This window comes from Aythya marila (assembly GCF_965140915.1).
Source record: "Aythya marila genome assembly, chromosome: 9".
Taxonomy (NCBI): domain Eukaryota; kingdom Metazoa; phylum Chordata; class Aves; order Anseriformes; family Anatidae; genus Aythya; species Aythya marila.
This window is the reverse complement of record NC_139050.1, coordinates 22,638,186-22,652,013: the sequence shown is the minus strand read 5'-3', so window position 1 is coordinate 22,652,013 and position 13,828 is coordinate 22,638,186. Positions and strand designations below refer to the sequence as shown.

The 13,828-nt window shown below is 38.7% G+C and overlaps 1 protein-coding gene across 2 annotated transcripts in view; it reads left to right on the top strand.

The window, feature by feature from the left end:
- The window catches only part of SERPINI1 (serpin family I member 1), a 46,901-nt gene extending 43,756 nt beyond the window's left edge, over positions 1–3,145 (top strand). For both annotated transcript variants that reach the window (XM_082766906.1, XM_082766905.1), the window contains exon 9: positions 433–3,145. In XM_082766906.1, coding sequence (XP_082623032.1) covers positions 433–509 — 77 coding nt within the window. In that variant the 3' untranslated portion in view covers positions 510–3,145. The remainder of the gene's footprint in view (positions 1–432) is intronic.
- Positions 3,146–13,828: the final 10,683 nt, after the last annotated feature.

The window sequence follows — 13,828 nt, the reverse complement described above, 5'->3', positions numbered from 1 at the left end:
TTTTACATAATGGACATATATTACAGCTATGAATAATTCTGTTGTGCTCTTGAAATATTCTGTGGCAGGCAAGAGATGAGAACAGCATTCACTAGCAAAATGGGCAACGATTCAGTTAATTCCTTAGTTTCATATTTGTAAGTTGTCTTAATGCTGTGGTTGTGGCTGGGTGTCAAAATGTTACTGTGCAGCAGCTGACTGTCAGATGGATCTGTGTTCAGTGCCTTACCTGCTCTGCAAGCAAGCCAGGGAACTCTGTAATGGTTACCCTGATTCTCAAGAATATCCAAAGTGTTTGTGATTGATTCCTGTTTTTAAAAACTGTGGACCACACAGTCTAGAAGTCAGTACCAGTAATTCACCATCATATAACGTCAACATTTCCTTTTAGTTCTAACATCATTCCTTCCCCTCTCTTTTTCCCTTTTCCAGGTACTGTGTTATTCATGGGGAGGGTAATGCACCCTGAAGCAATGAATACGAGTGGCCACGACTTTGAAGAGCTTTAACTACTGCCAGCTACCAAAATGAGGAAAAAAGCACATGAAGTTTGAAGCTAATGTATTTAAGGTTTGCTGTGTTTTCCCCCAAGATACTGTTTAAAATGCTTTCAGATCTGTGTGCAAGTCAAGTTTCCAGAGGAAAGTTCACAGTATTAAAATAATGGTTCTGTTTGTCATTGTGATTGCTGTGTCCTTAAAATAAAACTGTGTACATGTCAACAACTGTTTCTTGTTCTAGTGAATTGTAAAGCAACAAACTTGCAAATCCATAATTCCTAAATTTTTCACAGTCCAAAGACTGACTGGATCAATGATAAAGGAGCAGAATGTGTGCAGCTCTGAATAATGAAATGGCAAACCTTGATGATAACTTACAGTTGAAGAACTACATCTGGAAAATGTAATCTCTTCTTGTAATAGTAAACAGACTGCGGTATGCTGTCTCATCAAAGTTAATGGGAAAAAATTAAGCCTAATGGATTCTAAGATAACTGTGGTTGACTTTTTGTGTGAACTCCCACATGTGATTCTGAAATGTTGCTTTTATGAATGCTCCTGCATGCGATTCTGCAATTCACCTTCCATAAATGTTGATGCCAATAAAATTTGATCGCATGATTATTTGAACCTAGTCAGTATAGAATAGCTATGTATGTGACTGAAGTAAAAATAGGTGAAGTCATGTTATTTGTGTGAACACTTTTTTATTTTTCCACAAAAGTAGATGTTCTACTTTTAACCTGAGCTTTACAGTATCTCACTTCAGTGATCTAGAACAATCTTTCTCAATACTTATTTTCTTAATTTTAAGTGTATAAAGATGTCTAAAGATGTTCAGTTCATGAATGTCTAAAGGAACAGCATAGTCCTTATCGTTCCCTAACTTTTTATTGAGGACAAACAGTCAGAGGAAAATGACACATACCACAAGTAAATGTTAGCCTGGAATTAGCTGCTCTTTCCATTTGCAAGAAGTACCAGCGATCACTAGGCAGGCATGTAATTATTTCTTCCCTTATTGCAAAAAATATGAGATGAACAGAAGTTATTAAAAAGGTGAGAGAATAGGAGAAAAGGGAGGAGCTCTCGAAACAGATGATAAATACAGACTTGTAGATAAATGGGGTTTTCAGACAATAGAAGTTTTATTTTGAATTCTATGGGAACAAATGCACATTGGCTGATTTTAACTTACAGGCCTCTTAGGCATGCATTCAGTTTAAAACAGCATAGATACTGCTCATAAAGTTACTCATGCAAGGAGAACTTCCCAAGTTTGGCACATGGTTCACTTTTTTTACCCTGCTGGTGCAAATCCCACAGGTCAGGCTGCGAAGTGATGTGTGCAATCCACAGAGGCTGGGTGTGCTGCCTTAGAGGGCGTTTGAGCACACCAAGTCCTGCCTTCTTGGACTGTTTTGTTCTATTGCAAAGAGGAAAAATGAAAAATAAAATGAAGCTCCTGCTTCTTCTGCACTGTTCTCCCGTTTGGTATAGCCCTTAGTGTCTTATAGTCTAGACTTGATAAGAATTTTTTTGTATTAAAATTTAGACAAATTATAATCTTAGTTCTGTATAGTTAAAAATGTACCTAGAAGCATTCCTTCTTCCTCCGAAGAAAGAGAAGGCTAATTTTACCAAGGTGTAGAACTAGTCTCAATGCACTTAAATCCAGCTCCTTTGACACTGTTAGAGAAGGGCTGGATCTTCATGTTTAGATGATTTCACAGAAACCACCTAACGTCTGTAAAAGTGACCCCACATGGTAAAGATCCGTGTTTTTAACCTCAGCGGGAGCCTGAGTTTTATGCTGTTACATTTTTTCAGGCTAATTTTTGAGGTGCTCACTGAAGTGGAAAAACATGAGAAAGATAACTCAGTGAAGTTTATTCCCAGTGCAGTGAAAGATCTTTCTGACCAATTCTGTGTTGTTTTTTTTTTTTTCTGTATTAGTTCCTTGCAGAGTAGATGCTCCTTACCAAGGGAAAGACTTTGAAGATAGACTTGAACTAAAGCTATGGAATTATGGAAGGACAACTGCCAGTCAGAAGTATTTATAGAGGATATCAGGCAAGTGCACAGACTTCCCTAGCAGTTAGAAGACCATAGGTACTGAGAGGAATTATGTTTCTCATGTGCTAAGTCTTATTCTGAGAATTGTCTCTGTGGGCATATTGGAAAGCAAGCAGAAACAGAGGTGCAAGCACTAGTTATTTCACTTGATACTCACCTAGTCCTTACAGGTGCAAAACAGCCATTTCATGTTTCTTGAGAATCAAGAATTATCTGGTTTTCAGTAACAAGAGTGGGTTTTTCACTAAGTTATGCACAATTGTTAGTCGTACACCACAAGAGCAGCTCTCAAACAATACTGTTTTTCAGTAGTAATATCTTAAGTATTGTTACCAGTTTACTGAGGTGTATGAATACTATTACATTGTGGTTTTAATCTAGATTTTGTATGTTCTTTTCAAAGATGCTATTGCTTCTGAGACGAAATTAGCAAAATACTTTGTCTTTCTGTTTTTATGGTAAGGGGAATTCCACAATAGTATTTCATATGTTGAGTTTAGGTGTGTGGTCTTCTTAAAAAATAAATTTGTATTTTGTGTTGGGGGCTATATCAGAAAATAAATTACTGAAACTTCTGTAGTTGTGCTGTGTAAGTGACCCATGATGTGAGTGTCTACTGAGATCCTTCTGTGAAACACATCGAGTTTAAACACAAGATGCGGTTCCCTAATGTTGTTGTCATCTGTCCTTCTTGCATACATTTACTGGAGTCCAGCTGGAAATGTTTTTCAGAGCTTCAGTTCAAGAGACTATTTTTCCTGCAAGTCCTTTTAGTAGCGGTGCTGTGACCTGAGAATGACTGAAAAAACCACCAAACACAACCACCACTTCCCAGGTGCACAGAAGAGACTGAAAGGTTATTGAAAATGGCAGAGCAAGTTGTTGCTTAGTACAATCACACATGTACTTAATGGGGGGCTAGACTGACATTTTTTGAAAGCCAGTCAGTTTCTGGCTGTGGTTTTCTATTAGATGCTAAGCGCTTTTCATTTGCTGTAGTCTCAAAGTCTGTAGTTAAATTACAGTAAGGATCATGGCTTGCATTTTTTGCTTGATTCACCCCACTGCAGTCTCACAGCAAATGCACAAGTATAAAACTGGACTTATGTGGTACTGAGAGAAGTACGTGATACTACTCAAATGAGATCTTTGTGTTGTACAGGTAACAGCAAAAGATTTGGTCAAAGCTTTTGTGGGTAATTTTTCAATGATGGACAGGAGAAACCACAAGATGTCACTCTATCCTAAGAAGCCAACAAGTACTTTCTCATAGGGCAGTAATCCTAGGGGAATGTTGGAAAGCTGAATACATCCTGAATGAGGTTCGAGTGTATGTAGGTCTTGGTAAAATCAATGGGTTGTGTTTGAGAGCGTAATTAACCACTGCCTGAGGTTAATGATTGGAAGAAAAAGCAACTTAGAAGCTCTTCTCTGATTCTTGATAAAAGATTGCTAGATAAAATCCATTCTTCATAGGGGTGTTTTTGTCCTGTTCATAGTCTGGATGATAAATGTTTTTCAACCCATTTTGATGAACCACAGTAGAGCTGTACTGTGCTTATTTCCGAGCCGTAAGTGCTACAATAGGAGACATTTCCTTAACTATGGAATTTTCTTAACTAGAGGAATGGCAGGGTTGAAGTCATTGATGCACTGATCCTACTATTCCGTTGTTTTCATTTGCTTACCTCTGTTATCTCCCCTTTCCTTTGCTGCCTTGTGTACCACCACTAGAATTTCCATGTGAGCAGATTCCCGGTGTATTCTCCCATTGTACAGTGAAATTGCACCAGTGTAAGGTGTTGTCCTCTCTTCCTGGGGAGGAAGCAATATTTTCCCTACAAGAATTTTCTAAAAAAGAATACCAGGCATACTCCAAAAGCTGTGTTTACAAGCTAATTCTCATGTTGTTTCCATCCATTTTAATGAACAATCTTTGCATTTGTCCCCGCTGCGGGAAATGGAAATAGATTTTATTAAAAGCACAGTGCCAAGGAGGAAGAAAACCATACCTTAGTAATTCAGCTAGTACCAGCAAGAAGTGAATTCGCTTCCCCCGTGAACTCTGCATCCACTGATGTGGTTGATGAGGAATTGTAGATTATTTTAGCTTGTGAAACTGTCTGCAGTCTACGAGCATTTTGGATCAAGCTGCAGTGGTTACAGGGGTCCAGACAAAATGAAAACTGTTTGCTTACTGGGGACCTTTAGTAATTGGTTCAATAGTTTGTCTTCAGCTTCCAGCTGGCATTGGTTAAGGAATATAAAACAAAGTTAGACATGGAAAACCATTTGCAATACACAAACACAGCAGTACTATGTAACTTGTGAACAACACTATATATGTTACCCCCAGCTACTGGGGCTTCTCAAGTGACATTCTCTATATAGGGCTGCTCTTCCAACCACACTGATATGAACATTTTTCATTTCACAGAAGTAATTAGAAGTCGTGGACCAATTGTTTGAGGCAGTAGTCAAACAAAACAAAAGATAGACACAAGTCCTGTAACAAAATGCATTTTAAATTGCAGTTTGTAGACACCAGGACATTATAGTAGTCAAGGCTGTAAGGCTAGTGAGGGATAGCAAACTTAACTCACAGCCACCCTGGCAGGTAGGTAAAGGGAGAAAGGCAGTGAAGATAAATGTTATCCAAGCAATAGGTGACACACTCACTATTTTAAAAATTGTTTAGATGTTTTCAAAGCACTTTACAAATGCAGCCTCAAGATTCTGTTAATGACTGCATCTGGAAGTCAGGCAGCTAATCATTCAAAAGCAGAAGCAGAGCAAAGCTTAAGATGTTGGCAGCTGTTGCTAAAAAGTGAAGTATGCAAACGTCTTCACAGCACTGTCCACTCTCCACTATGATAAAATAGTCTGAAAGATTTTTTCTTAATGATGTGTTTGCAGTGCTGTGTTCTGGAAACTAATCTGGCAAATAGTAGTGAAATTCTAGGTCTACGAGGACCTGGCTGAGGAAAAAGATTGAAATCATTCCTGCAGCTGGGGAATTTAGCCTGAGTTGCCTGAGTTTTTATCTTTGCAGCCACACTGAATCTTGACATAAACGACTTTTCAGATCTGACCAGTGCTTTGCTGCTGAGAAGTTGTTTTACCATCTAGCTCTCATAAACACACATCTTCTGTTCCTTATGGAAGAGACATCTTTTGGACAAACTGAAGGAAAAATGGTTTTGAATTTGTGTAGAAGTGCTTTTAAGTAAAGAAGAAAAAATATACGAATAAAATCTGGTTTGTATCTAAATCACATTTTTCATGCTTTCATTAGGTGATTGGAATTGGCCATGGAAAAATCCTGTTTTTTCTTTCAAAAGTGTTTGTTTAGATGGGCTTCAACCATTAATTCAACTACTCAAATGCTACCAAATGCACTTCCATCCAATCATAGTTCAACATTTTTATTTTATTTGCATGTATTTGTTAAGATCGGTGTTTTAGAACCAAGCAACTTGTAACAACACACTGCTTACGAGTGGTAACTGTATGAAAGAAGTATGCCAAAACATGCCAAGAAATACAAGATATCAAAGTCCATCTTTCCCTGAGTCATGTAAGGATCATGGGCTAGACAATGCCAGGTATTACCAGTCACCAACAATCCTACACAAGAAGTCTCTCTGAGGCTTTTTATGTATGCTTTGTAAATAGCATATTTCTAAAAGTAACATTGAGAAAGCTGCTCTAGTTCGACAAATTAACAGAATTTCTCTGTTTCATTACAAGAGAAATATTGGTCTGAAAAATTCATTAGGTCTTCTGGGAAATGGTCTCTTTGGGCCAAGCTGCAGCTTGGAATTAGCAGAGTGTGGAGGCGGTTCCATCCTCCAGGAGCAGGACTGCCTAAAACTCTTCTGCCAGCTCTGAACCAAGGATACGTCTTCATCATCTGAGCTGCTGTTAAAAACCTCATTGAAATTCACAGGTTAAAGCAACCACCTCTAATGTTGCTCCCACCAGCCTTGCATATGTCCCTCCATTGATTTTTTCCTCTACAGAATTTTCACCTTGGTCTAATCAGTGTAGAGTTTATAGGCTCGATTCAGAGTTTTTGAACAGGAATTATTTGTCAATCATCGCGATATTTTAGTGCTATAGTGCTACAGTTACACAAGCAGAACAGGCCAATCTTGAATACTTTTAATTCATTTATTTTCCAGTTTTTCCAACTGTAATGTATATATATCTATGGAACAAAGTGTTCTGCAGAAGTGATGTGTTGATTTGTGACCTTCTGAATCGTGATACACGTTGGACAGAGTAAACTAGCCTTGTATCAAGCACTTTAAAAGCTGAGGACATTACCAGCTTTCCCCTTCACTGTGATCATTACAACAAGGTAGGTAAAACAATCCCAAGAGACCACGTATAGTTAGTTACCTCTGAGCAGAAATTAAGGAAAGTCTAGTTCCATGATGTTAATTATTTAAATCAAGTAAACAGTCGCGTACTGTCCAAAACAACAACAAAGAACATCATAGAAAGCTAACTTTAAACAAAGCCATCTGGAGATCCAAATCCTTCTGTAGTCCATTAAAAAAAAATGCCATTAGTTTCCGTCAGTTTGGGATCACTTGCAGGTTTCTGTCAGGCCCTGATGTATGAGTACAGAGAACCAGGTGGGAAGTGATAGAGCTCTAATTTTGAATAATTAGTAAGAACGTGATTTTTGACCAATTATTGCAAATATGACGTCAGGCCACATACCTGAAAATGCAAAATGGACTTGTAATCAGTGTTTCTACCAAAAAAAAAATAAAATAAAATAAATAAATAAATAAAAAGACTATAAGCATGAAAGTTTTAGAATTTATAAAAGTATATTTTGGGTGCAAATACTGTTGCTATTATTATACTATTATGTTATAATAAGTAATCAAAACCTAACCTAAGTATATTTACATGAAACCGTAAGATAATACAGCACAAAATAGTCAAGCTATTCTGCGCTTTTTGGAGGACTTCTTTTTGGTGCAGGGTGCATGTAATAGAATAAAAATAGGTTGTTTGCCTCTCCTCCTTTCTCGTTAACTGTTCAGGGAGTCTAACTTAGCTAGATGCCTTTCCTTGGGTCCCTGAAATTAAATGAGATAAATTCAGGCCTCTTGGGACTCCTGGCAGTGCATTCTTGTTGCTACAGCCATTGCACAGAGAATTCACAAGTGATAATAAATAGACAAATGAAGGCAAAGGGTGCTGGGGAAACAAAGGGATATCAGTGCTTATGTTGGGCAGTGGCAAAGCTCAGCAGCCACCCAGCCACTCTCAGTGCAGAGAGCCCTGGAGAGGAGTCGTGACCCTCATTTGAGGAGCTGGCAGCAATCACTCCTTCATATGCTGCCTGTGTATTATTTTGCATGTATTTTCTGGATACAGCAACTTGTAAGTAGATTTATTGGCAGTGCACTGAGAAGTAGCTTTAGGACAAGTTAATTTGGGCTCTCTTGGCCTTGATAACACCTGCTTAAAATATGATTCCTTCTATGAATGACAAGAATACAGAGATTGTATTATGATAGCTCCCTGACAAGTGACTTCAAAAAACAACATAGAAGGCTATTTTTCAGGAGGGCCATTAACCATCTGGCAGCCCATTTTCCACCCTCCTTCATTGTAAGCATAATAATCTGAGCAGCATTCAAGAACAAGACAGATCAAAGTCTGCTGTTTCCACGGAAGATGCATCCTGGCAACTCTGTAAACAAAGTTTTTCAAGTGGGAAACATGCTTTACCTTTATTTACCTTCAGTGCTGTAAGGCCAGCTTATTCTTTAGGTTTTCTGTATGAAACATTTTTTTTAAATGGCTTTGGTATAATGTCCTGGGGGCTGGAAAGGAAGAACCCTAGTGGTTTGGCACATGGGTTAAGATCCCTGCCCTTTTTAACTCCCGTGGTGTCTTCCTAAGACTGCAAATGGGAACAATAACGATGCTGTAAATGGCAGGTCCTAAAACAAGAGGCAGACTGATGTGCAGGTACCCCCTGTGTCCTGAGCTACCGTCCCCATCCCTGAATCACCATGCTGGCCCAAAGTGTTGATGGATTTATGTGGTAGGGAAATTCAGTGCAGAATCAAAGCATTTGAAAACAAGTCAACAAATACGAAGCATTTGCGAGCAGCAGCTGATGTTCCCTCAGAGATCTAACGTGTGATTTCTATAATCATAAAGAAATATTTAATTTTGTTTGCTTAAACCAAGCAGTGTTTTGCTGTGAGCATTAATCATCTGGTGTCGCACAATGGCACACTGACTGTCACACATTGAATCACATCTCCTGCAGCACTGTTATGAATATTCTGGACGTACTCCACAGCTGTAGAAAGAAGTGCTTCATGCCTTGCTAGCTATAGAGCAAACACACTCTTGCTGCTTCATTTTGTATTCAGAAGCTCTACAAAACAGGAAAGGCAGCATGCAAAATGAGGAGGAATGTTATTGAAGCTCAGCTGCTGATCTTTCACAATTTGACTGCAAAAACTCAGGGGTCTGAATGGATAAAAAATTACAAGTACCAGTAGAAACGTTAAGCTACCCTAATCAACAGAATTGCACCTAGTCACATTTTTTAATAAGATTTGTTTGCCTGACCATGCAACAACTCCACGTAAGGTTTCCTGCTGAAGGCAGGGCACCTTCCCCCAGTGCAAGTCAAGGAGAAAAGGAATTTCACGTTCTCCAACTGCTGAAATACCACACAGAACTGGCAGAGCAAGGCAAAGGGGAGATTGGCGTCCTGTAACACCAACGCTTGGGCAGAAAGGCAGTGTTAGGTGCAGTAGCGGAAGGTACCCTATTCAACTGGAGATACTTTAAGGTCTTCTTGTCTTTTGAACGAACATACGAGTCAAGAATGCCTTCTCTACAAAGTCAGTAGACCTGTTTTAAATTTGATAATTATATTTGTGTTTTGTGAATGCGAAATGCTTGTTGCTCAGAGTCCCCCATTTGGTGAGGCCAGCACTCACACCTGCATAGCAGCAGGTACAAACACACAGCTGAGGGACAAAGCCATGGAAAATCAGTCCAAGGAACTCTTAACTACTCCCAGTACTGCCGAAACAGTGGAGCAGAGCAGTGTCTCCTCAGTGCCAGAGAACAGAGATGTAGCCCTCAGGACGTGAATATTCTCCTTTCTTCCCAAGTTTCTTGTGCCTTTGTGAAGTTTTTACGATCATGTGATACGGCAAATGCATTCTCTGACTTCAAGCAGAAACACATTTTCATTACATTTCATCTCTCTTGGCAGGACATGCCAGTTTCTAGCTACAGTGTGTCTGTGTCCTTCCTATAAAATAAGCACTGAAGGGAAATAATGCTCTTTCTGCTTGCTTGTAACACGAGGCTGCCATTTTTTTCAAACTGAAAGCAATTGGGAGCAAATTATTTGGATTTCCTGAGAAAAGTTGCATGAACAATACATCTTCAATAAAAATAGATGGCACTTCACTGTTCTTTTCCCCATGATTGTAGGAGGCCCTGCTTTCTGTTTTCAGCTAGAAAACATCTTTATTATGCTTGCAGACAGTGAATAATAACAAGATTTTCATTTGAACTACTTTTTTTTTTTTTTTTTGGCAATAAGACTTGTGGAAAGAACAGGGATAAAAAAAATCAGAGATGTCAGGAAACAAGTTCCGCCTGTAAATACACATTCATAGGTCTCAGTTCCATCATTGGTTGCAGTGGAGGCAGCTGTCTGTGAATTTTAAACAACCAAATTATGTTCGTCATTCAGCTGCATTGCTTTGCGTGCTTTCCTGTTTTTCTCAGCCCTTTCTTCGCATATGTAGAGCTCGGTGGATTTAATGTCTTGTCCCAGCAACAGGGTAACATTAATCAGAACTGTAGCTCAGGAGAACATCCTGTATCACCGAAACTAGAGCAAGAAGGGATTGCTCCTTGAAAGAGCGTAGGTATTAAGCATGTTTGTACTAAAATTCAGTGATCTTCTATGAAATTGTTATCTGTATAAGAGATAACTGGCTGCTCCCCTGCCAGTCCCTGCACATTAATTAAATATGTGTATTTAATACTCAAATGTATATACCCCTATGGTTACACATACCTATAAGTACACATATAAAATGGGCTGGCTGTACAGGTGGCGTCCTGTGTGTTGTGTGTACATGCACCCACCTACACGTATGCAGTATATGAATGAAACAGATGTACACGTGAGGGAGACAAGTACTGGGGAGAAAGGAAGGGAAAGGTGCAAAATATTTCAGACAAAAGGAAAGGCTGCGCAATATAAAGAATTTGAGAACTGCTGGCATTGATACTGCCAGACTGATTGAGTCAAATGTATTATGAGTAGTTTTCCTGTTCCATATTTAAAAAGATTATGCCTATTTATCCTAAATATCTAACATATGACAACTTCGTAAAGCCAGCTTATTAAAGGCATGCTGTGGTGACTCCTAAGTATTCCCATATTTGCAAGATGTGAGTTTCAGGAAGGCAGGGTTTTGATATATGACGTGAAACATTTTTTTCACTATAGTTCAGGTAATCAATTCTCTCACCCCCCCACAAAATACATAAATAAATAAATAAAACATAACTCTTTAGCAATTGGCAGCAGTTACATAAATACATGCAACAATTTATGGAAATTCGGTGGCATCTGCAATGATGGACGCTAGATGGGAGAATAACCAGAGATGCTGCTTCAAATGGCAGAGTGCAAAAGGAAGCTTACAAGACTGCAACAGGAAATTATTTATCAAAATTAATTTAGAATGATTTTTGTATGATTAAAATTACCTCGTGAAACTTATGTTCAATAAATTAGGAAGCGCTTAATGAGCATTGTATTCCACTGGGAATTATTAACAATTAAAATATGAAAAGGTGAAACAGGAGATTCATAACAGAGATGTGGATGGAGGCAGTGAGACTGTCCTGCTCTTATCAGAGTTTTCATCTCTTGGTGGCTTCATTAACCGTCTGACTTTATTCATTTTGGCAGCTTTGGATAAGATGTTTCAATTTTTGAGAATTAGACAGAAATAGCATTTGGACAAGTCAGGACTGACAGAAAGCTCATTAAAATGGATGGCAGTTTGCCTATCAGTTTCAATGAGCTCTAAACCATGACCTCCCTAAAAGAATGCTTGGTTCATTCTCGTGAAAAATCTGTCAGATATCTGGCAGATACCATGTATTTATTTATTTATTTATTCTCTTCTGTAGGCACATGAAAGTTTGACTCTGCTCCAGTTGAATTCAGTGGCCTTACTCTTAAGGACTACAAGGTTAAGCATAAGCTTAAGTGCATCTGTGGATGAGGGATGCAATAACTCCGTGCAATACGAAAAGCTGTGTTTTAAGGTGAAAGGGGAAATAAACCTTATCTCAGTGAGGCTTATAATGGGAGAAATCATTATTGCACTTCAATGAACAGGAGTGCTGCATGCCACCGATTTCAGATATAATTTTGTTTTCTCTTTCACATACCCACAGATAAGTTGCCAACTACAAGAGAAGGCAAGTTATGCCCATTCTGTTTTTTAGGAAAGGCATATTGTCTGTAAAGAAAAGAAACCTTTGAGAAAAAAAATAAATCTCAAAACATTACTTATACATGTTCTTTCTTAGTGTCAGAAAAAGTCTACTTCATCCAGAATTTTTGACTGACGTTTTATTAGTAAAGGCAAGTCTGATAGTGTCTCCTAAATCAAATAAAAATGCCATTCTTCATTCCATAATATCTCTTTCTGTGACTTGAGCCAAAGACCATAAAATCAATGGAAAGACTCAATCCTCAGTGCCAGATATTGTCGTTAGGCCTTGCGAGCCCTTTGTTTTTCCAGAAGGGAGAACCAAGTTTCAGTAGCAATGCTTGGTTAGAGCCCCAGCAACCCCCTTGAAACTCTTGGCTTTATAAAACCTTGGAAAACTAGATATACGTAGTTTTCCCTTCACTTATTTATGTAGTTAGTTGTTGATTCCTTTTTGTCTGGTAACCCTGATGAACTGCTGCACTGCCTCTGCTCTTCTGCTGTCCAAAGCTTTATTCTGCTGTACTTGGCTTTTCCCTATAAACTCTCTCCAAGTCCTGCCACTGGGAGTGAAACCTTTTACTGGAATCCTGAATGGGCAGGACAAAAAGAAATTTGTTGCCTAGGAAACCCGACAAAATAACTGGATAGTTTATGCAAGAATGCCTGCTTATGTGCCAGAGCACAGATGAGCATATATGCGTTTAATATTGAGTTCCTTTTCTAGTGCTTCCTCTGAGTATCCATTCAGATTATGCCAATTAAATATTCGAAGAAATTCTCCCTAACCAAGTCATCCTGCATGAATGTCATAGATTCCTGGGTATAGTCAAAAATTAACTTTCTACTGTAGATAAATGTCATGAGATTTTTGGATCTGATTGTAGTGGTGTCATCAACCTAACAGTCTGAAAACACCAACAGGTATCAAGCTAACAGTAAGTAAGAAGCTTACATAAAGAACATGAAATAACATCAACAAACTGATTTTTACAAGCTGCTCTATTCCCACATCACAAAAACGTTGTAATGAAGAACTGTCATTTAAGTATTCTTTAAAGATTATTAACATAATGTCAGAACAGAAAATCTCAGCAATTTAAGTGCATAGGCTTTAAGGGCATATTGCTTGTCTAGTCTGATTTTAATGAAGCCAGTCTCCATGAATCATGTTTGAATGCTGACCCTATTCACATTAACAGATTTTTTGCTGTTGACTACCACAGCGCCAGGATTTCATGGTCTGAGTATTTCAGTTATTATGAAAGGGGGAAGGATAATATTATTGCCTTTCTCCTATTCTTTGTCTGTCTGCTCTGTTCAATTAGACTAAACTCTCTGGAGCAAACTCTCTTTAGTGCCTTCCTGTGGTGCCCAGAACATCAGGGCATCTTGTGGCCTACAGCAGCCGTGATCATTTGAGTTGTTGCTGTCATTAGTCAGGCCTCACGATGAGGCGGATTCTGCACGGTTCATACATATTTCAGGAGAGCACCAGCTGGATTTGTAGGACATGCAGGGAAGCATCTGATCAATCACACGTAGATGGGAGGGATACGTGGCTGAGAAGGCTGCACACTGTGTATTTGCCCCACTCAGCCACTTCGAAAACAAAATTATTATCAGAATTGGACAAAGAGGGAGAAGCTATTTCTTTCTTGCAGGCTTGTGGTTATGCTGCTGAATTTCTAGGCAGAAGCACATTTTTATGGGCAGGTTGTA